Below are 24571 nucleotides of genomic sequence, written 5' to 3'. Positions count from 1 at the left end.
TCAAAAAATGTTCATGATATATCAGCATATTCAAAATTCAAACAGAAAATAAAAATTATGTTAACGGACAGAAATGGAAACAACCCGGAAACTATAGTCACCCTATAATTCCGATAATCCAAGCTAAGCTACCTACACTTAATTGATACTTGTAACAATGTGTTTGTATTTGAGTTAAATTTTTGTATGTATATCTGTGTAAAAAAATCTAAAACAATTCATTATGTAAAAAAATAAATATATCACACTAAAATAAAATTGTAAAATGTCTTCCTCGGCACAGATTTTCCCTGTAAGGAATACATTGTAAATTCAATTATGTAATATATTTTTGTGAAGTATTAAATAAATCAAATTTGTAACATTCATTTGACTACATCATATTGCTCGAGATGATATTATATTGTACCTACTCATTACATTTTATTCGCAATACTGTCGCGCTTCTCACATTACTCCTAATTTGTATGTAAAATACTGCCATAAATAACGCTAAGCTATCCTGGGAATGAACATGACATACAAAAATGCTGTTTAAATATAAACTACATTGGGACTTGCAGATTCATATATTGCCTTTCTTGTTTGTTTGTTCTATGGATGCTGCTATGTACGAGTTTATAGAAGTAACCAGTTAAGCTTGTAGAATGAAATGTGGACCGTATTTGGTATACTTTACATTAATGTTCTGAACAACCACTTATCTTTTATATGCAGTGAATTATCTTTAATTTCACTTGATTGTGTGAACTGATAATTAAAATTACATATTTATTGTAGAAAATAACAGACGAGAGATACTTTAATCCACAAATTTGGAATATCCGGTTACCGGTTTCATCACTTTTGCGATATCTTCGAGACTGGTATCTTTATTGAGAAATTCAATGAATTTGTACAAAACAGAGGTAAGGATAGAGAATTTAAAATTATATGAGAGTAAATTAAATTATAAAGTGATGAAACCGGTCACTGGATATTCCAAATTTGTGGATTAAAGTATCACTCGTCTCTAATTTTCTATAATAAATTACAATGAACTTCCATCAAGAATTTTCACTTACAAACTTAAATGTTTTAAAATTAAATATTTTTTATATTTTTATCAGCGATGGCAAAATCTTATTAGTTTTAAGCAAAAAACAAACATTATTTATGCCGTTTTGTTGTTTTATTACTTTTACCTATTATATTTTAAATTCTGTTTATTTATTGAAAGTATTAAGCTTTACAGGCATTATTATCTGTAGCGGCTACATAATGTGTAACTCTTACCATTCTGGCCAAGATTAAACATCCATATTTACTATTATTTTGAACTTCTATGTATTTATTTATTGATGCAAGGAAACAGGTGTGTTTGTACATTTTTTCTGCCCAATGGCAGCACAATTGCTACGGGAAATTGGATGCAAAAAATGGTTTTACGTGCGGTAAAAATTAGAGCATTCATACTTGAAGTACAGCGAAATTTCTTGAATAAAAAAAATCATGAAAATGATTTTAATATAAAGAACTACTTTGAAGAACGTCACTAGTTCTTCCGAATCAGCCAATGATAACGTTGTGATAGATTTCCGGTTTACAGAAAGCCAATTCACCAATTAGCAGAACTCACCAAAGAGAATTTGTGGTGTCACATGCGGGGTAATTTCAAAATTACATAACTTTAAAAAAGCGTAGCGCTGATAATACGATACATAAAATATATATTTTTTGATTTTGGCTTAGTTTGATAATCTACTAACAAATAAAAAAGAATTTGAAAACCACTGAACTTCCTCACTAAAGCTTTCCATTCTTACTGCTTTCCTGGGCCCCAATCACATAATGGAAAATTAAATAACAGAGCTATATTTGACTGTCTATAAAATGAAATTGAAATATTTATTTATATGAAAATTTAAAGCATTTTTATGGGTAACCTGTAATTAAACATGTTTTAAAAAAATGTATGCACAATCTATTTTTCATACAGAAAACTTAATTTTACTTTGTATTTAAAATTGAAGATAACTGTCAACTTCCCATTGTAATACGAGCCCCGGAAAGGATAGAAAGGAACAAAGGAAAGAAAGAGAAAAAAATACTTTTGGGTTTATCCAATATTTGAAATATTGTAGAATCAGGCGAATATGTGCCCCCACTGGGAGACCTACAGAGCTTCGAGAATGAGTGGATGGAGGTAGAGGTGCTGGGAGCACGGTCCCCACGCCTGGAAGAAGATAGTCGGGCGCTCCACATCAACTCGGCTCCGGAAACTCCCGAGGAATCGCAGGTGCCCGCCTTCCTGTGTGATTACATCGACCCTACTTACGTCAACCAGGATAATGATTCCGAGTGTGAGTATACGTGACTAGGTATACATAGCGTTGTCTGTTATATAATAATAATAATTACAATTCATATTTGAAGCACTAACTTTGTGGTTATTAATATAAGTTAAGTTTTTTTTCCTTCGGGATGGCAGTATAATAATCTCAATATATAAAACGCAAACTTTAAGATTTTTTGAGAGCATTTTGGAATGAAATTTATTTATCTGTAATTCTTCCAGTGCCACTGTACAAGAACACCCACTTGGATATCGACGTGAGCAGCAAGAGTGACCGTATCGAGTGGGGCCACGCTCGCTACCAGGCAGCGTGGCGTCCCAATACGGCATACGAGATGTGCATACAGTGGGTTACTGCCAGCGGAAATATTGTAGCGGACTTGGTAAATCAATTACCTTCTTTACCTTTATTCTATGTATTTATACTGACTGTCTGAAAGACACCTTATTTTAATCAATTAACTTTCCTTGATTTATTGTAGTGGACATTACCTGTACCTAACTTTAAAGGCATTCTTTTGGTGAAATTGAAAAAGCTTAAATGTAATATGAGCAAAGCGTTTACTTCATTAACCACTTCAAAATCGAAGAATAATGTTAGACCAGTTATTTTTGTACGAATTAATAAAACAATAAAATTGATTCCCCTTATCTATTTCGTGTGCCATCTAGACCGACAAGACAAAATCTTCTGTTCAAAACAATCTACAATACCTAGAACATGCGAGCAATATAACAATAGATTTACCGAGGCTGATATTTTTCATGACAATGAATGTATATTTAAGTCAGAAGTCATAGAAATATTGATGTATGTAGAAGCACATATTTTATTTATTTTACTATTATGTACATATTTTTCATTTCTTATCTTCTACATTTGTTTTATTTAATCTAATTTGAATTATTGTCTTTGGTGTAAACAATTTTTTTGGTGTGTTCATGGGTGTCCTACACTAACATACAAAAAAAATGGCAATATATTTTTTACATACTGTTTGTTTACCTAAAATGAATTATAATAATATATTTTATAAAGTAAACATTAATTTTAGTAGGAAGGTTCTAAAAGTATGATTTAAATGAGACTTACAGCACATATTTATGATTTATTTAACATTTGATAACGGACATAAGTATGTTTTATTTTTTCCGAGCCTGAAGGTGAAAAAAATAACTCATTGTACGGTTTGACATTATGATCACACTGTTGAGGGCTACCACAAAGTGGTTAAAATAAAATATTAAAAAAACAAATGGTTGCTAACTGCTGCAGGGGAGAAACGAGGAGGGGGAGGGGGGAGTCTGACACACCGTTAACCGCGCGGCCGCGCCCCCCTCGCTTCTCCCCTGCAGAAGTAAGCAACCATTTGTTCTTTTTAATATTTTATTTTTACAAATTTTCTTCATTCTAAATATTTTTTAAAATATGCCAATATGTCTTCTTGCCCATACTGATCATCGTGGTTTTGGATGTGACAGGGTTTAAAGAACACCTGTAAAAAAAACACCGGCGGCCTCCATGGTGTAGTGGTCAAGACGCTTGACTCACAGACGGAAGGTTCCGGGTTCGATTCCCGGTGAGAACACAAAAATTAAATGTGATTTTTCTCAAGCCTGGGTGTTCTGTGATGTAATTCATCGCTGTAATTGGGCCTCCTGGCCTGTTGTGGTGCAAACAAAATATATAAAAATATATATAAATAGATGTTGATTTTAATATTCATATTTGAAGTACTAGTGTTGTGGTTATTCATTATAATTCAAATAAAACAACTTTGTTTTTAACCACTTTTTATTTTACAGACCGGTTTCGAAGCTACAGGAGTAGACACGGTTAAAATGATAAAATATGATAATACTCGTTACTAAATTATGCCTTGATAAGGAAGCTTGGGTAGCTTTGAAACCGGTTGGAAAAAAGAAATATGTAGGTAAAATCAAAACAGTTTTTTTTTTAATTTGAAGACATTTATTTGCTGTAGATTTTTGGTTGGATGCGCAAGGCACTGGCGTGTCGCCTGATGATGGTGCCCATCCCCGCCGACCCCCTCGCCCTCCCCTTCACCCTCAAGTCTGACCCTCTCCGCGGCCCCATCTATGTGCCTCTTAATGTGGAACCCCTCTTTAAGGATAAGACTGCCTTGTTTGAAGGTAAATTACTTTACATCGAATATCCCTGCTACTAAAGTTGAGACAGAAAACACATATTGTGTATGTATGTATTGATACTGTATAGGATTCCGGAAGCAACGCTTGTACGCATTATTATTATTTTATTTTTTATAGACCTAAGACATATTTTACAATACATACATATACATGTTATTTGAACAAAACAGAGCATATAAATATAGGAAATAATACTACCATTATAAATTCATATGAATTGCATAAATCACATTGAACTGATTCGCTTGCTCCGAAAAATAGCGTGGATGCTTGGACTAGAGAGAGGTAACTTTTCATACGCTGATATAATGTTAAATATTTCTTGTCTACAAAAATGTAGAACTAATATTGACTCCATGTATATGTTCGGCATACTAAATGGGTATAATCGATGTGCCATCATTATTGGGACAAGTAAAAGTCCATATTCCAACTCGTAGGTTGAGAAACAATAAAGTACTGTTCATCGATCAGCATAGAACAAACTATCGCCTTAATTCTCCAATGACCCGTCTTTGTCATATTGTCAACTCAACACAAGATCTGAACTTTTTTGGTTTAAGTTTACACCGATTTAAATGAGCACTAAATAAATAGTCCAGATCTTGTCTTGATGTGCCTTATGTTTGTCAATGATTCTTTTCTTTTTTTTTATATGTTTTTAACTATTCTTATGTGAGATCAGCGTGAACGGAGATATTCTGAATCAGGTAGAAAAATTTGTGTACCTGGGAAGTATGTTTACTAGGGACGGAAAGGCCGAGAAAGATATTGAAAGGAGGGTGAGTGCTGGGAACAGGGTGAACGGTGCACTAAAATCTACTTTGGCAAACAAATGTTTATCGCAGGAGGCTAAACTAGCAGTTCACAACGGAGTTCTAGTTCCAACTCTAATGTATGGGAGCGAAGTATGGAATTGGAAAATTAATGATGAAAGTAGGTTGAATGCTGTCGAAATGCGATCCCTCAGGCGAATTTGTGGTAAAACAATGTATGATAGGTGCAAAAATGTCGAGATCCGTGAAGTGTGTAAGGCTGAGACATGCATTATTGACAGAATCAAGAAAGGGGTGCTGCGTTGGTTTGGACGTGTAGAGCGAATGGACAGCGAAAGAACGGCTAAAAGGATCTACGATGCAAATATTGATGGATGCAGAAAACGAGGAAGACCGAGAAAGACATGGCACGATCAAGTCCATCAAATACTTGAAGATGGACATGTCAAAAGTAGGAATAATCGGCGTTCGTGCATGAGAAGATGTATGAATGTAGAGGAAGCGAGGTCTGTATGCCAAGATAGAGTGTTATGGCGTTCTATCCTCTCTGCCTACCCCTACGGAGAAACGGCGTGATGAATATATTTCTTCCTCTACTAACCAAATTCGGTTAGGAAAAGCGCGAACAAATATTTACATTTACAACTTTCAATGTCCCTTTCACTGTCGCTTTTAAACCCCCACCCCCATCGTCTACAAGGTAGGGACAAGGGAAAGTATAAATAAAATAAATAAATTTAGAGAACAGGTGAGTTTTAAGTTTTTTTTTTCCAAAACATCACTTCACTCTCACAACTTCGCACCCTGCAGGAAGAGCATTCCATGCCAAAGGGCCTGCAACCGCAAATGCGCGTTCAACGAATTTAATAGGCTGGTTGCATACAGGTATAATAACTTTTCCTATTTCATCTGGAATGCATATTTCTTTTTAGATATTCCGGAGCAGAGTTGTGCAGTGACTTATACATGAGCCAATGGAGTTTGTATTCCATCCTCTGTGGAAAACGTAGCCAGCCTTCTATGCGGCTTTTTTCACCATTCATTCATCGTCTTGGTTTCTAGGTTTCCCCGAAGAGTCATGGGCAGACAGACTGTTCCTGTTCCAGGAGGCCATCGCGGGGCGCTTCGGCTTCATCAAATGCACGGTGGAGAGCACCTCCCACAGCGGGGGTGTGGGCGAGCACCTGTTTGTGCACGTCACGGGCAACATGTTCATCCTCATCCCCACCTCACCCCCGCCACCGCGCGGGCCTCGCCAACGCCCCAAGGCCAAGCATATCAACCCCACCAGGTCGCTAACATAACCTCACTATTACAGCACTGAATTTCAAACAGAACACCCTAAAAACCGGGGGAAATTAAATAGTAATGTCAATGATAAATCATTATCATCATACTTATCTTTTGAATAGCTTCCAACTTTTTGAAAGCATCAAATAGATCTCGGCGTAATCATAACAATGGATTTAAAATGGGAAGCTCGCATTCTATCTCCAAGAAAGCCAAGTCAATCATTTATTTGTTTCCAAATATTACTGCAGAGATATTACTTAAAATATACAAGACCTATGTAAGACCTCTATTAGGAAATGAATACCAAGCATGGAGTCCCTACTTCACTAAAGACGTCGAGCTACTGGAAAAAGTCCCAAATTACTGGAAAGAATGGCCTACCACGATAGATTAAAAGCACTAGGACTTAGCATCATTGAAAGGACGGCGGAAAGAGAAGCCTCGATATAAACTTATAAGATACTAAATGATCACTATGACGGTCCCCTGCACGAGATGTATCAATTAAATCCCAACACCAATTTTTGGTGTAACTGGAAGCTCTATTGTCCCCAATTCCAACTCAATCCCAAGAAAAACTTATTTTCTAGCAGGGTGGTTTCAGACGGGATCAAATTGCCAAACCTAGTTGTCTATTCTATTTTTATTAAAAAACCGTTTAGATGCTTTTTCGCATACAAAAAGCATGTACCATATTTTTTGAACCATAAGATGAACTTTTTTGCTCTGAAAATTCAACCAAAAATCGAGGTGCATCTTATGGTTCGATGTGTCTTATCATCCAAACCTTTTTTTTTCCTATCCTATAGTCCTATGTATCTTATCGTCCGCAAAATATGGTATGCAAAGATCTATACCTATAGCAAAGCACCAGCAAAGCCTGTCTATGACAAATAATAATATTCATTAAATGCAACCTGTTGGGTCTTTTGTGTAGAGCTTTTTTTTGAAGAACTGGCCTATTAAGCCTAGATCTAGGAACCAGACTACTAGGTGAGGAACGAGTGCTCAATTATCTAAAGCCAGATTTCGCTCTCCAGGCCCATGTGAGTTTTACACTAAACAAAACTGTTTTTCTATTTAAATCGTAACCCTTTAACTAAATGTTTGCAGGTATCCCATCCACTCTGATGTAGCTCCGAGTCCCCACGAAGCTTACATAACCCGCCATGTGAGCGGGAAGAACAAGGACGACTACGATAGCAGTCGAAGGGTTTGTGGTCTCATTATTAATTTATTTATTATTTTCATATCCACTTCTTTTATCGTTGAAGTGCTTTTATTCTTATTCTAGATGGGTTTCTTGTGGTCATGGAACCACATGGTCTCCAAGAAGTGGCGTAACTCCAACACTCCCGCCACAGTAGACGACATGTTCCAACTCCGATTCCTCCGAGACTTTAAGCATTTCTGCGCCAATCAAGAGCAGAGGCTCAGCACCTTCTGGGAAAACTGTTGGGAGGCCAAAGAGAATGCCACCGCTGGTGAAGTGATTCCTCGATGAACTGAGGATGTAATCCAATATAACCGCAAACTGTGATTCCTTATTACAAAGCTGAAATTATCTCCTTAAACATGAATAATGTAATCAATAAGTTTTGTAATATTTGACAGTGAAAGGTCAAGATAAGCTTTAGTTTCTACAGTAATAATTTGGCCATACATCTATTGAAACCTCTTTATTTGATTGCCAGTGATCTTGGATTTACTGTTTTTAGTCAAATTAATTTGTCGATTATGTTAATAAATTGTTACACATTCCTACGAAACCCTCAGTTTGCTGTATTGCATTGTTAAATCTGTTTTTTTTTTTTGAGATACGTGTTGGCTTAGTAAATGAGTCATTTATTCTAAGGGAAAATGTTTTATATTGAATAAAGTTTTATGAAATACGTGTCATATTTATTATTTATGCTATCTGACAATTAGTTTTTAAAATTTGCGATATTGATTATTTTATCTGATGGGAATAGGAAGAGTACAATCGATATGCTATCAGTTTTTTTGCAATAAAGGTGAGTGAGTCACAATGATTGAATGATTCGTGAAAATAATTCCCATTGGATTTTTTATTTTAAATCCCTCTGGACATTCCGTACATACATTTATAGGACTGCTTACCGCAACGACTGTTCATTGTAATTAGGAGGAAAAAGTAGAATTATAATTACTTTCCAGCTTGCGACTTATATTTTCAAAGTTCTCCAAGCCTGTCCACACAATCACTCATGCAGCTGCCGCATCATAATTTCCAGTTCTCATTTTACAATACACAAACAGCTTGAACATATAAAGCATGTTATGATGCAGGGAGATTATTTCTTAAATAATAATGAAAAACAACCATTTTTGGACACATTTTGTTTATTAAGAATATTTATCAAAACTCCACATCGGAAATATGTCACCATTCAATAAGGCAGTATTTTTGAGCGGGAGCTCTTTATCATTCACAACTCCATTAAATCTCTACATAATAATTATGTACTTAAATGTATTTTATGTCTTATTACAAAAAAAAAACAATTTGAGCATATTGCATTAAAATAGGAATTATTTCTAGTAAGAAAAAAAAAAATATTGCATGTTGATTAACATGACAAACTTAAATGCTAAAAAATGACAAAATCAATAGCTTGATTAATTGCAGGATAAATACTCTACCATTGCATGAATTAAGAAATAGCTACAATAGCACTAATTTTGTGTTAGTTAATGCATTTGTATTATAAAAACTATACTCACTAAAACTTGTCATTCCATTTCAATATTTTGTAACTGTTGTAAAAACCAACAGTTGAATATGTTATATAAATGTTCAAAAGACCAAATAAAATTAGCTTTGTATTTTATTTGTGTTGAATTCATTTATTACATGTCATGTCTCCAATGTATTGTTTTTGAGCCATATTGTGAAAGTTACGGTAATATTATCAAATTGAATATTGGTGTTCGATAACTCCTATCTTAAAATCATTAAAAAATTATTTATCTTAAATCAAAATAATTATTTACAGGGTTTTGTTCAGTGGCCTTGAGATAATTATTTTCATAAAAGTTATTCATAGCTCGAAATGGCAACAATTATCGGTCATATCTGATATTAAACTATAATCTATATTTTTAATATTATAACATTTACAATGCATGTAAAACCTTTGTTCAATCATTCAGTCATTTTACCTTTTCAAAGTTTTTTTTTTCTTATGAAACTATTTACAGGTGGGTACTCCTCCAATAATATTGGGAAATAAATGTCACTAAACTTTAAGCTTTGCTCGCAGTCTTTTCGAAAGGCTCTTCCAATTAATTAATGAAAATGATTTATTTGTCTTTTATCAACATCAAAAAACCACATTTAAAATTAATTTCATAATTCAAGCAATCAAGACATGGATAAAGACAAAATTACAAAATATATTCATTTATAGCAGACTTATTTTTTTAATTTACGAGCAGTAATTAAGGAGGATTCCACGGACATAAATCTTGCGGTTACATAAATATTTTGTGCGTTACTCGCTGTGTGCAACTCCTGTAATTGGAGAGACTAGATATATTGAAGAAAAAAAATAGCCCTTAATAGAAAAACAAAAAATACAATTGAAAATAAAAAAAACACGCTCTTAAGCTATGTTTATAAAACTAGTAAGTATATATTTATGTTATGGCTTGATTGATTATGGATACAAGTCATACTAATTTCACGCAAGGCTATGGAAATGAGATCAACCCGCAAAACAAGCGTCCCGGAATGGACATTAGACAGCCTGCTTCGTGTGGTAATCCCAAAATGTTTCTCTTCGAGTTTTGTACTTGGACAAAAAAATAATAATTACACTAAAGGAAAAGTATGAAAAAAATGAATTTGGTGCGATAAGCAATTTGTGAGTTAAAATATTATACTGAACATTAAAGTTATCACAAGAGAGCTTTGTCGGGATTCCGAACCGATCTTACTTCTCCCCGAATACCAACAACCTCGTTAACATGGTGGTGGTGCAAGGGATCTGCTTCTGCTGGTGCATGACGGGGCTATCCGGAGTGTTGGACTCGTAGTCGTATGCCACTCGCTGTGACACGAAAGTTAACAAGGTTAACAGGTCTCTCTTCTTGCCATGGCAGCTCAGCTCCTCGGCCAGCGCTTGGATGAACCAAGAGCCGCGGGTGGTGTTCCTCCAGGAGTAATATCCCGGAACTGTGGAGTAGCTAATGAGGAAGTCCGCGTGGATCGGGATCCTGTACGTGGTGATACCGGGCCCGTCCGTCTCCGTGGTGTTCCTCATGATGATACCCCCATCTAGCTTGTCTCCCTGGCAGGCCTGGATGAAGAACAGTTTGGGTTTCCCCGCCAGTGTGGGACACTTGTCTGCCGTGAAACTGTGCCACAGCAAATCCTCGGGCTTGTAGAAGGCATCCTTCGCATACAGCATACCCATCTCCCCGTGTGATAACACAGAAATCAGAATGCAATCGTGGTCACTGTAATCCTTTTCAGAGAAGTTAGTAATAATATTGATGATTTCTTTCAAGTACAAATTGTGAAAGACGGACACCTCAAATCCGAGACCTTTCAGCACGTTACTAAAACTGCTACAATCCACATTAGTTCCAGAACGACTTTTCAATCCGATCATATCGAAATGTTCGTGATTAAAAATTAGCGCCAGTCCGCGTTTTTTGTGGTTCATGTTATAGTATGCGGAATTTCGTCCCGTTGGCATTTTACCGATAGGTTGAATCTTATTAGGAAAGGCTGTTCCTCTGGCATCTCCTTCGTCATTATCTTGCCTTTGTTCTGTACCGTGACCATTGCTGTCCATGAATTTTGGAATAACGTCAATTTTAGAATCCATTATGTGATAATATTATTTTTAAGTTTTGTCAAATTATAATCAGAACACTATCACAATTGAGAAAACACTTGAATAATAAACTGTTTAGTTCAAAAATAAAGAAAACAAGGTTCACAACAAAACAGAGCGGAGCCAGAGATAATGTAGAACTTTAACAAGATATCTGTAGTCTGTGTAGTATGTGCAAGTAGCGGAGCTTCTCGCAAAAGGGTTGCCAGATTGGATCAAGCGAAAATAGGTAGATTTTGAAAAATAAATCAGTAGATTTCGGTAGATTTGGGGAGGCAAAAAATAAATTTGGCAGTTGTTGTTCAAAATTAAAGCGCCGTTTCGTCTAAGGCCGTTGCTTTAAATAGTCGAAAACACATGATAAATGAACAATTGAAAACCAAAAGGACTGCAATATGTGAATCACCAAAATATATTGATTCCGGCTTGCAAAACTGACCCAGAATACAGGTAAATCTTATTTCATTACTTTGAGGTTATGTTGATATTTTAATATCTATTTCAACAATACTATATTTTGTGTAACCATACAAATTCTTGCAGGGTTTAAGGCATAAATAATTTGATTTGAGTGTATGTTGCCAAATAAATTAATGAAATCACACTAAGTTACCTATGTACGTATTTTTTTATCGGTTAAATGTATTTTCATAAAATATATTCAATGGTGTATATTAATACCCGTTCTATGGAAATTGAAGTAATATGTATTGTAAGTCTGTCAATGACTTGGTGTAAATATTATTTTTTTGCTGGTAGAAGCGTCTTGCAGCAGAGAAACCCCAAAATTGATGGGTCTTCTCTATCTCTCTATGTCCTGGTCATTTTTACAACCATCAGTCAAACTTTGTTGTCAAATAAAATTGCCAAACAAATAAATAATTAATATGTTAAAGTTCTTTAAATGTAAAAACTGTTAATATCTGAAGTACTGAAAACATTGCTAAAAACAATGATTCAATTAAATTTAAATAAATAATTAACTGAAGAAAAACTATATCTTTTATTTTTATATGAAAGGTGATCCCCTTTCATTTTTCCTTATAAGATAAACAGAGATATATATGAATTTTTCAATAATGTCATGAAATTCTATGGTCATGATTTATATATTCGAAAATAACCGGGAATCACCATTCACCAATACTAACCAATTAATTTCATTAATATATAATTCATTCATATTTAATCACGCTCTCACGCTCTTAAAATCGGTAGATCTACCGAAAAATCGGTAGGAATGGCAACGCTGCGGTAGTCTCGGCAGAGTTGCCAGACTCGATTAAGTGAAAATAGGTAGATTCAGAAAAATAAATCGGTAAATTCGGGAGTGACGAGGGGGGGAAGGGGCTAAAAATAAATTTGATAGTTGTTCAAAATTAAACCGCCGTTTTGCCTAAGGCCGTTGCTTTAAATAGTCAAAAACGCTTGATAGATGAACAATTAAAAACAAAAAGGACTGCAATATGCGAATCACCAAAATACATTGATTCCGACTTTCAAAACTGGTCCAGAATACAGATAAATCTTGTTTTATTACTTTGGGGTTATGTTGATATTTTGATTTCTATTTCAACAATACTATTACAGTTTCGAAAAGTAAAATACACCGTGTATTGAAAAAACACGGTTTTAAGAGTTATGTTGAAGGACGATTGGTTCAAAAATTACTTCCGGGCGATACAGAAAGGAGAAAAAATTTCTGTCTTGATATCCAGGCACGCTTGCTCGAAGATCCAAATTTTTTGGATAATATTATTTGGACAGACGAATCTAACTTTAGCAATAACGGTATGTATAACCGCAACAATAATCGTATTTGGTCTAAAGAAAATCCCCTACGAGTCACTGAAACGAATAACCAAGTGCGTTTTTCACTCAACTGTTGGTGCGGACTTTTAAAAAACCGCTTTTAATCCACTTAATCCACTTTTACCAAGGAACCTTGAATACAGAAAAGTATTTAGGAATACTTCAAATTTTAAGGGATGAGATAAGAAATCTTTCCGCGGAGGAGCAAGAAAACTTAATTTTCCAACAAGATGGAGCTCCGGCTCATAATAGTCTGAGAGCAGCAGATTTTCTAAATGAATGTTTTCCTATATGGATTGGTACAAATGGACCTATTAGATGGCCGGCCAGATCCCCGGACCTTACACCATTGGATTTCTTCTTTTGGGGATACGTGAAAGATATGCTATACAAAAAGCGATACGAGAACTTGGGCGAGTTGCAAACAGAATTGATCCATATCACATCGAGTGTTCACCATAAAATGATAAGAAAATTAACAGGCAGCGGACTCATTAAAAGATTGGCGATTTGCGTAAGACAAGAGGGATCACATTTTGAGCATTTAATTAATTAATTTACAAAAATACTTACTTAATTGACTACGGCACTTTCATGTATGTTTTTAATTTGATTAAAATGATTAATTTCATGTTGTTCCTTTTTTTAAAATACTATGTTACTTAAGCAAAGTTATTATTTTTTAGCTATTCTTTCGATTGGCATCATAAAAGTAGGGTGATTTTTTTTTGACATTTAAGTCGGTTCGATTCCCAGACGAAGCAAGTAATTTTTAGAAAATCTATGAATGCAGAATTACTAACTTTTAAAAGTAACATAAAGTCTTCTTTCAGCAAAATACACTATCTACGATATTTAAGGTACTTCCCCTTCATGTCCCATAAGTTTGGGACGCCCTGTATAGTGATCTGTTATGGTAGATTGATGGATAATAGAATAAATTTTTTTGTTGGTCTTCATCATCAGGTACCCTTTTGATTGGTGGAATTTTGTTTTAGTTCCACTCTAGTGAGCTGACTGATAACATTTTGTAAACCATTATTCTGAGTTATCTATGTTCAAAATATTTTCTTCTCAGAAAAAGTTATGATGTTTTTCTCCATAGTGAAAATTGCAACACGCACTTGAGTATAACCAATATTTTTGACTGCTGACCACAAACTAAATTAAATTACTCAGTCCCGTTATTCATTTGACGGAATTTACATTGTTTTTAACAAACTTTTACTGTTCAGGCTGCACAACTATGGAACATTATACCACAAAATGTGAAAGATGCACCTTCATTGTATTTTCAAGAAACGTCTCTACCTTTCTTTCGGCCTAAAACCATTTTCAGTCATCCCTACCTTCCATTCTTTACCTTTTCTGTCATATATTATATACTTCTCTCCCTTCTGTCATTCGTATCAAAGTGTATTCTCTTATTATTAATTTATATTTGTTTTAAAAATTACTTCATCATTGTTGACCATAAATGTTTTTCTTGTTTATTGATATTTTGGTCAGATATAGCAAAGAAAACATAGGTATTTTTAGAATAAAATATGAGCAGAATAGTAAATATCACACAATTTATAGGTAGTTTTTGCAGAAATTATAACAATACTACTGTCAAGGTGCACTTGTGTTTTATTTTCTCCTGTTTGCACTAAAGCAATAAAGTTTTAAAATAGAAACAAAACATAACAAATTGAATATATATAACTAAATTTAGTGCTTAATATTACTGCACAACAGTAAATAATGGCAGCCTGCTTAAAGTGTGTAAAACAACTTCCAAAGCCTGATGAAAAAATCCTAAAATAATGTGCCACGGGTGTGAGCGCACAATTTGTGTAAAGTGCAGCGGACTACTTGTCACTGAACTGAGAGTGTTGACCCTGCAGTCATCCACTCTCAAATATCTGTGTCTCGACTGCGAACTCGGTGTGAGAAAGCTTCCCGCATTGAGGAATCTAGTAGGCCAACTCCAATGCCAAGTACCTGGGCCCAAAAAGGAACAATCTAAGCTACCCAACCTGGATTTGGTTTTAGAAGAACTTGGTGAAATGAAGAAAAGGAGCAAAAATGTAATCATTATCATCCCCTTTCCGCACCTAATGGTGCATAGGTGGAGGGATTTCAAAATCACTACAAAAAAAGCTATTGAAAGTCTTATTCCACTAATATATAAATCAAGAAAAATAAAAAATAAACCTTGGATAAGTAAACAAATACTGACTATGGCTCGTGAAAAAAGAATACTTCGAAAACTATATCAACTGCGTAAATCTGATAATGCATATGTGTCCTATAGAACAATTAATAACAAGATTACTTCAGATAGAGAGTAATATCGTTGATAGCAGACCGAAGACGTTCCATAGTTATATCCGCACATGAGTATTATCGTCGGAGGTGTGTGTACCACCAGCTATAAGAGAGAACAACTTAGGTGACATTGTCACAACTTATCGTGATGTAGCTAACATCTTTGCAAAGCAGTTTGAAAAATCTTATATCTGAGAACCAGATGGACCGATTCCAGGAATATTATCACCGAGAGTGCAAAACTCGATAGAAAATACTGAATTTACGCCAGAAATAATCCTTTAAGGATACTACCTCTATGGGGCCAGATGAGATTCCAGCTATCCTTCTAAAGAGATATTCTACAGAAATGTGCAAGCAGATTGCGGACATAATGACTCTCTCATTTCAAAATGGAAAACTGCCACCAGACTGGAAAGAGGCCGTTGTTACTACCATCTACAAAAAAGGGGACAAGCTTTCTGCTGTTAACTATAGACCCATAAGTCTTACAAGGTCTGTAAGGCTATGGAGAAAATAATTTTCAATAATATTAGAGGATTCCTTTCCCAAGAAAATGTTATTGTAGAAGAGCAACATGGATTTGTGCCGAAACGATCAACAGTGACAAATCTCCTATCCTATGTGGATACTTGGACTCAAGAGTGGAACGAACGTCATCCTACAGGTGTCATATATCTTGATTACGAGAAAGCTTTTGATCGAGTACCAATAAAACGACTTGTGTTTAAATTGGAACATTTTGGATCCGTGGAAAACTCTTAGGTTGGATCGGGGATTTCTTGAATAATATAACATTTCGAGTGAGAGTGAGGGAGCGTCTCTCAGACCCTCTCACAGTTCTGAGTGGGGTACCTCAGGGATCAGTTGTTGGCCCGATTGCATTTAGAATCTACTTGACTGATTTGAGAGAACTAATTTGTACGCTTATATCTTTCTTTGCTGACGGTACAAAGTTGTTTGCCAACCCAATAATAAGCCAATAATAATAAGCCACCAGCAAATCCAAGATGGCCTTAATCAGATTTTTCAATGGACAAAAGAATGGCTCTTAACGCTAAACCCTGATAAATGCACCATTGGCCCTAGAAATCCCTAAAGTAATATATACCGTGGATGGAAATCAAGTGCAAGCAGTAACGTCACAAAAAGATCTCGGAGTTGTGATTACGTGTGATCTTATGGGAATCACATATTTTCGAAATTATCAAGTGCATCGATTCCCTCTTTAATAAAGAAAACATTCGCTCACATTACCCAAGATTTGTTCCTCAAAATTTATAAAACATGTTCGTTCACTCCTGGAGTACGCTGACCAAATGGAGTCCCTATTTTAAAAAGACAGAGTTCTTGGAGAAAGTCCAAAGAAGAGCAACTTGATTGAAAATCTTAACTGAGCAATATAACATACCTAAGTTGAAATCGATGTTCACTATGAATGAAAACTCAGAGGTCATTCATTGAAACTAAACAGTACCTCCTTCTCATCCAACCCCAGGAAGAACTTCCTGACAAACCGAGTTGTGGAGAAATGGAATGGCCTTTCTGAGAAAGTGATTGGTGCTAGTTCAGTTAATGTATTCAAAAACCACGTAGATGCACACATCAATTTATAATGTTTAATAACCTTGTTATTATCATTATCATTATTACACTAGCAGCTTATTATTATCAATAATACACTAGCAGCTTATTATTAATAATAATAATAATAGTATTAAACCAGCCAATGACAGGTAATGTAAATTCCTTGACTTCGATATTCTTTTCTCAAAGAGCTTCTCCATCTCAGAAGGTAATAATATTTATGATAATATCATAAAGTAATAACATCGTGGACTAAAAATGAGGTCTTACTGTTAAAAGTCCAAACAGAATGGGGATATGCAGGACAAGAGAAAAACCAAAGTAGTATATCACAATAATTTATTTTATAGTTTTTGTATAACAACTGTAAACATCTCCGAGGCTATCGGTAATACAAAACAAAAAATACTATTTTCCAGTAATTCAATGTAAAAGTATTCGATTTGATCAATCACTTGGGAGACATTCTTACTTTAGGAAAAAATAAATTTAACATTAAAAATTAAATCAAATAAATATATATTCATTAATATTTTACAAATTATATCTAAAAAAATTTTTACAAGAAAAAAATTAGTAGAAACTCATTTGTAAAACAAGTAGTTTGTATTAACACATTTTATTATCGCAAAATGACAAATCGCATCTCCAAATGAACCCCTAATTTTAACTTAACCGTACATAATGAAGAAGAGCGCTAAATGGAAAGCTAGTACATATTACTTTTCCAAATTAATAAAGAAGAAAATAAAATAAATAAATAAAATAAAAACAACTAATGTCAAATACCAAAAGAAAAAAAAACATAAGTATGTAAAATGATTTGAAGGTGAGATATAAAATCAAAATAAAACCAATTATACGAATGTATGTACACATATATAAGAAGTAAATTATTATTTACATGATAAGCACTATAAATTTTACTAACAGAATAAAACACACGACTCCTCAAAGAAAAACACCTATTTTGGAGCGGTTGCATTCGGATCATAATTGTCAAATTATGTGTCAATATTTTCAAAACAAAACAGTACAATAAATCAGTAATCACAGGTTTCTCATGATAATGGCTTTCTATTAAATTGTTTAGTAAATTAATTTACAATGACATATTATCTCCATTACATTTTGTGTTAAGAGTCTTTGACCATTTCTAAATTTTAATGCAGACTTGTCACATGGATTAGCTCCCGGTGGTTGTAATATTTATTTATACTCAAATGTATTCCTTGAATGATCATTAAAGGTGTACGTTTTGATTAATAACTAATATAAACATTTAATTTACTTCGTACTTTAGTTGTTATTATATTACAAGTGAGCTACTTTACGTGTATTGATCTAATATTATGTTAAAAAAATATATTCCACATTTACATTTATAAAATGACGCCAATTTATTACGATATGTAAAATGTGTGAAATAGAATGAAGAATTTAGATTCCAATAACAAAACAAATTATTAGATCTTACCGCTTTAAAAAAAACTCAGCTAATTTCAATTCATTCATATTTTTTTCACATATATTTTTTTCACATTCATATTATTTTTAGACTGAAAAGGTACATTTTCATGTCTCTTCTCAGGTGTCATAGAATCGAACGAAGATATTAACTTGTTGTTTAGCTCTGAAGAACTTAGTTGAAGTTACTAATTCTCATTTATACCATATAATATTATTTTATACCCCACTGATGATTCTGAAAGTAAATCTTACACCGGGTTAAGTTAATTCTGGGCTGTCGAATGATATTTTTCAAAGACCAAGCATTTATTTTAAATGGCCAAAGACTCTACCAAAAATGATATTATGTTTTTATTAGTTATGAAAGCTTTTTATGGATTAACCTAAACTGATAGCTTCACCTTCCAAGTTTGTTTGTTACATTGAGTTGTAGGACAAGGGAAATAATGACCAATTTATATAATTAACCTTACTATTTACAAGTATAAATGTTATACTGATGAAGGGATATAAATGAGGGCTCCGAGTAGGAACGAATTTGTGTTACACAAATGAAGTTATTCATAATGTATGTAGGTACAAAAGGTTTGTTAGAAAATAAATCATTTCGATAGATACAAAGTTGTTAGTTTGTAAACCCGTACAAATATGAATCAGTTTAATGAATCAATGGGATACAAATATGTTTAAAACTAATATTAAAGCTTTCTTGAAAATTATTATATTAACACGTTTATGAGAAAAATTGATGCATTTCATATTATTAACTCTTTTTCATCCATTTGAAAGTTATTTCTTAGTTCCCAAAAAGTTGAGAAATGAATTCGATTCAATCCTTAATGAAAACTGACCTCATACACATAATTGAACAATATAATTGAATCATAAAACCTTATCTATACACAAATGGTCACACAAAGAAAGTTTTATTAATCCAAGAAAAGAAATAAAACTGCTAAAGTACAATACTTATTGAATTCAGCTTCTTGAACCAGCAAAAAGCATTCACTAACATCAATCCAAAGTAGATTTTAAAAATGGTTAGTGAAAAGCGTTATCCGAGTAAGCCTTCCACGACAATTTCCTCTTGTAACATTGCAGTCAGAACTTTAAATAAGGGGACAATAACTTTGTGAAATTTAAATTTTGGGAACTCAACTGTGATTCATTACAAATGCCATGTAGATAAACACATAAACAGGTTTTTGAATTAGAAGAAAGCTGACAGGAATGTGTGTGAAAAAAATTGACTTAAATAATTTGATATCATTAATTGGAATATCATTTTTGTAAATTTTCTTTTCAAAATTTCTTCAAATTAATGACAAACATATTACTATTTTTAACATAAGGGTGGAAAAATATGCAAAATACATTTAAGTATCTGCAGGAACACATGTATATCTGTACAAGTCATACATCACATAATGTAAATATTAAGATAATTTCTACGTCTCTCATCAGAAATTTCCCGGGGCACTCGGGCATGGGATATGTTACTAAGAATAATGTGCGCGTTAAGTAGCGCTTTAGAAATAAGGCGAATTCACTTTACCCTGGACGCTGACGCATGCGTACAAATCAATACATACCTTCCGCACTATTTAGGGAAATGGATACAAACATTCAGACGGTACGGTAATTTGTTAATTCTACGATAGATCGTATAACCTTCACATTCTCTATCTATTTACACGTGTACTGAAGGCCACAATCGGCAACTGGGGACGGGGATGATAGTAAGAGTAGGTAATTTTCTATCTACATAAATGTTCAATTTTGTTGGCACTGTAGTTAAGGCTTTTTCTCATCCGCGAGAAAGGTTACATTGTAATAAACACTGGATTTGTACATTTTCAGCGAGCACCAGAATACTAATACAAATTCTTATTCAATACATATTAGAAGTAAGTCCTTAAAATACGACCAAGAGCGATACAGAACGGGCTTCTTAACTCTCAATAACACGGAAGTTACAATGACATTGTAGGCCGATGGAAACTAAAGTGATCATCATTTTGGACGAACAAGGACATCCGTAGAAATGGCACTCTGTGGGATATATGCGGATGTGGGTGGTGAATGGACAGACCGGTGGAGTGTTAGCAGATGATGGCTCTGTCCACGTGCGCGATGGGAGCTGCCGATGTATGCAGTAGGGGACAACTCGCCACTCCGCACTGAGGACACTCGCCATAACTCGCCTCCTTTCTCAGCTCCTTCTTGTAGTTGACGCAAGTGTTACAAGGGTGGCCATTGCCATTCTGCACACTGAGTGGACTTTTCTCTTTGGTGTGGTTTTTTCCATTAACCGGCATGGAATCGTACGGTTTGCATACTTCAATTACGCTGACAATCTTACCATTGGGGTATACTCCATTAGATTCACACTTTTCACGAATGATATCTGAACAGAATTTAGGGACATCAGACTGAAATTTTTTACATAAATTAAGTACAGAAGTGGGAGAGTCGGGAAGAGATTTACGGCTGACTTTGGGAGTTGAGGGAGCATCGGGGAAGGGAGGTGCTGCTTCTCTCTGGTGAGGGTGTTTCAATGGGACTGTGATTGAATTATTTCTATCTAAATTGTCGCATTCATCGTCTGAGTTGTCGCTGTGGCCATTTTCGGGTATACACGACTGTCCGTTGACATTTTCGGATGATTTCGAGAGAATGCAGGCTAAATTTGGTGATGATAGAAATTTTGTTTTATCACTCAACCAAGGATGGTCCATGCATTGTTCGACAGTTAGGCGGCATCTGTAAAAAAAACAATAAAACGTAAGATACATTATGAAAACACGTGGCTCCATAAATATAATTGACAATGCGAAACTAAAATAAATAAACAAGTGGATTCTTTATTTTATTGGTCTACACAGCACAAATGCCCTTTATAAAACGTAAACATATTTTAAACATTAAACATAATAGTGTTCTATTACGCAACAAAATAATATTAACCAATAATTTTTGGGAAAAAATACAAAAATAAAATAGGGCATTTTAATAAAAATAAAGGTAAAGAGGTAAGTCACATTAATACGTACTTGGGATCTACAACAAGAGCTGCTCTGATAAAATCAAAAGCCAAGTTGGAGACATCGGTAAAGATTTCAGGGGGAAAGTTTAGGGCGCACTGGGAGATGTTCAGGAAGGTCTCCTGCTTGTTGGCTCCAGCAAAGGGACTGTAACCACTCAGCAGTACGTAAGCCAACACACCGACAGACCAGATGTCAGTGGATAAGGAGATGGGCTCATAAGACAGGACCTCTGGAGCTAAAATATACATTTTTAGATTTTACTCGAGTAATAAATCAAATTAGCAGTAGACTCTCAGTTAGTATGCAATATTTAAATAATAATTTTATAACTACAATGATAGAATGCAAATATATAAATAAATATGGTAATTCGGAGGTGTAGATAATAATGTTTAAAATACAATTTGAACTTTTGAATGAGAAAAATTATGAAGAGTAGAATAATAAATATTGATTCCAGTGCTAATAAATAAGAACATTTGGACAAACTCAAATATTGTAATGAAACCAACTGGTCCAAGAAGAAGTTTAAAAATTGAAGAATTGTTTTCAGGCGTTGCCTAGTATGTGAAATTATTCAGTCAGATGAATCTCTTCACAACAATAAAGGTTTCAGCTCTTTAACTTCACTAAAATCAACAAATGGAAGAATTGAAGAAATATGGATGTTCAAACATAGGCAAAATGGTGAATGTTACACAGTGTGTAAAGTGGCCACTTAAACCAGCCAATGATAGGTCATAAGCCCTGTAAATGCCTAGACTTCCATATTGCCTTATTTAAAGAATTCTCCATCCCTGTTGTAATTTGTTAAATACATATCATTAAAACTAAATTAATGGTGAGAGATAAGAATATACATACTATTAAAAATTCACAATGATTAAAAAAATAAAATATTCTGAATTATTTTGTTCGGAGTGTCACAATAATGTTGATTTTGGTGTCACATTGCTCCTTGGAGTAAGTTAAAGTGTCTGCGAGTTTAAAAATGTTTCTTATACTTAAAACCTATCAGAGTTTAGCATAAATTTAGATATTTTTCATAAATACATATTTTCTGTTCTTTCCGAAATTCCGTTGTCAAGCAGAATTGATTTCAGAATCATTTATCTTTGAACAAAACATAAATATGTTTTGGGACTTAATAAGCCAATTATTGTGCAAAGAAAGAAATTGAATGTGCCACCCGGTAAAAGTTTAGCTTATAATGTTATTGAACCTCTGGAGAGTACATTATCAAGCATTGGACAAAGATCCTTTGAGTGGACCATTAGCCACGAGCATGAAAATAATGCTCTCACTCTGATCTTAAAATACCATCCTCGAATATGTCATTTTGAATATGAAGAAGAATATTTTCCTGGTCTGATAACACACATCCAAAATTAAAAACAGTAAGTAATAAGGGCAATGCAAAAGACATTAAATAATGAGGAAGTTCAGTGTCTTTTTTCATTTGTTAATAGACTATTTTCATTAGTAGTAGTAGTAGAAGAAGATTTGATAAATAGCAGATTTTGACTTCTGGTGACATGGATGGGAACATAAAAAGAAATTTATTGTAACAGAGATGGGACATCGCTTATACCATGTATTTCGAAAATGCATATATCCAATAAAGACAGATTAAGAGATTGCTCTATTTTAAAATAGGTATAATTACACCTTTGCAATCCGAGCAACCATGCTACTTTTCTTAGAAAACGGGGATGGAGACCAAATTGGAGAAGCATATTCTGGATGGGATCGAACTAGTGAGCAATAAAGAGTTTTGATGGTTTTAATGTTATTAAAAATAATACTTTGTACATCATTAAACAAATCAAAAATATAAAACTACAGCACAGGCTTTCATTAATTTTTATGGTGAATTTTTAGTAGACTTGAGAAAACTGGAGTAAAGTGACTTCACTTTACGGTACTTAGTAATAAAAATGTACTAACCAACATAATCAGGCGTGCCGAGAATCTCACGTACTTCCACTCCGGGCTCTATGAGACGAGAGATCCCGAAGTCGCACAGCTTGACGTCCCCGTGGGGGAAGTCGTGTGTGAGTAGCAAGTTCTGCGGCTTGATGTCCAGGTGCGCAACATTGCGGGAGTGGAGGTGAGAAAGTCCCTCGAGGATCTGGCGCATGGCGCTGCGGGCGTTCCTCTCCGGGAGGCGCTCCTCGTCGTCCAGCACTCGCTGCAGCTCGCCACCGGCGGCGCTGAAATACACATCGTCAAATTTATTCATAACTAAAACTAAAGAGTTTTGAAACGCCCTTGTGAATTAACAAACACTACAATGGAAGAAAAAAACTTTTTATTTCAAACAAACCGTTTCCGTGGGGGTAGGCAGAGAGGATAGATCGCCATGTGACTATGTCTTTGCATACAGATCTCGCTTACTTTAAATTCAAACATATTCTCATTCATGCGAACCGATTATTCTGACTTTTTTCTTCTTTCGGATTCGGATTTGGTCATGCCATGTTTTTCTCGGTCTTCCTCATTTTCTGCATTTTATTTTATTGTCTTTGTATAATCGTCATGTCTGTTTGTTTTTGAAATACTTACAGCTCCAGGACAAGGACCACCTCGTGGCGGGCGTCGAACACTTCCACGAGACGCACGAGGCGGGGACTGCCGGCGCACAGGGCCAGAACGGCCACCTCGTGGCGGATCTCCCGCGACGTGTCCTGAGCGCGCCGCCTCTTGCGGATGAACTTGGCCGCGTACTCCACACCGCTCGCCAGGTGGCGGATCTTCCGGACTGACGCGAATTTACCCCTGCAACGAAAACATCATAATTACACATAATTCACGTGGAAGAAACTTTACTACAGTGATACTTGCAGCACATAAAACCCACACTTGAAAAAATTACATTTTAATTAACATATTTATTTATTA

The 24571-nt window shown here is 34.7% G+C and overlaps 3 protein-coding genes across 8 annotated transcripts in view; 1 reads left to right on the top strand and 2 right to left on the bottom strand.

Annotated features, from left to right (window-relative positions):
- LOC148271766 (GATOR complex protein Iml1-like) overlaps positions 1 to 8468 on the top strand; it is a 33865-nt gene extending 25397 nt beyond the window's left edge. For all 6 annotated transcript variants that reach the window (XM_088240965.1, XM_088240963.1, XM_088240961.1 and 3 more), the window contains 6 exons: positions 2124 to 2342; positions 2558 to 2718; positions 4321 to 4489; positions 6346 to 6574; positions 7690 to 7789; positions 7871 to 8468. In XM_088240965.1, coding sequence (XP_088097091.1) covers positions 2124 to 2342; positions 2558 to 2718; positions 4321 to 4489; positions 6346 to 6574; positions 7690 to 7789; positions 7871 to 8080 — 1088 coding nt within the window. In that variant the 3' untranslated portion in view covers positions 8081 to 8468. The remainder of the gene's footprint in view (positions 1 to 2123; positions 2343 to 2557; positions 2719 to 4320; positions 4490 to 6345; positions 6575 to 7689; positions 7790 to 7870) is intronic.
- Positions 8469 to 8922: 454 nt separating this feature from the next.
- LOC148271765 (caspase-1-like) lies at positions 8923 to 11652 on the bottom strand. Its single transcript, XM_088240967.1, has one exon. The coding sequence runs from the start codon at positions 11430 to 11432 to the stop codon at positions 10533 to 10535; it is 900 nt and encodes a 299-aa protein (XP_088097093.1). The 5' UTR covers positions 11433 to 11652; the 3' UTR covers positions 8923 to 10532.
- Positions 11653 to 19393: 7741 nt separating this feature from the next.
- Positions 19394 to 24445, bottom strand: LOC148271764 (uncharacterized). The gene is made up of 4 exons (XM_088240966.1): positions 24236 to 24445; positions 23618 to 23883; positions 21677 to 21905; positions 19394 to 21386 (listed from the first exon to the last, which is right to left on the bottom strand). Exons 2-4 carry the CDS (start codon positions 23808 to 23810, stop codon positions 20726 to 20728), a joined length of 1083 nt encoding a protein of 360 aa, XP_088097092.1. The 5' UTR covers positions 23811 to 23883; positions 24236 to 24445; the 3' UTR covers positions 19394 to 20725.
- Positions 24446 to 24571: the final 126 nt, after the last annotated feature.

The sequence above is a fragment of the Micrasema longulum genome, unplaced genomic scaffold (assembly GCF_059751315.1).
Source record: "Micrasema longulum isolate JH-2025_06_02 unplaced genomic scaffold, ASM5975131v1 h1tg002666l, whole genome shotgun sequence".
NCBI classification, from domain to species: Eukaryota; Metazoa; Arthropoda; class Insecta; order Trichoptera; family Brachycentridae; genus Micrasema; species Micrasema longulum.
Note: the sequence above shows the minus strand (reverse complement) of the source record. Positions and strands in the feature narration are given on the sequence as shown.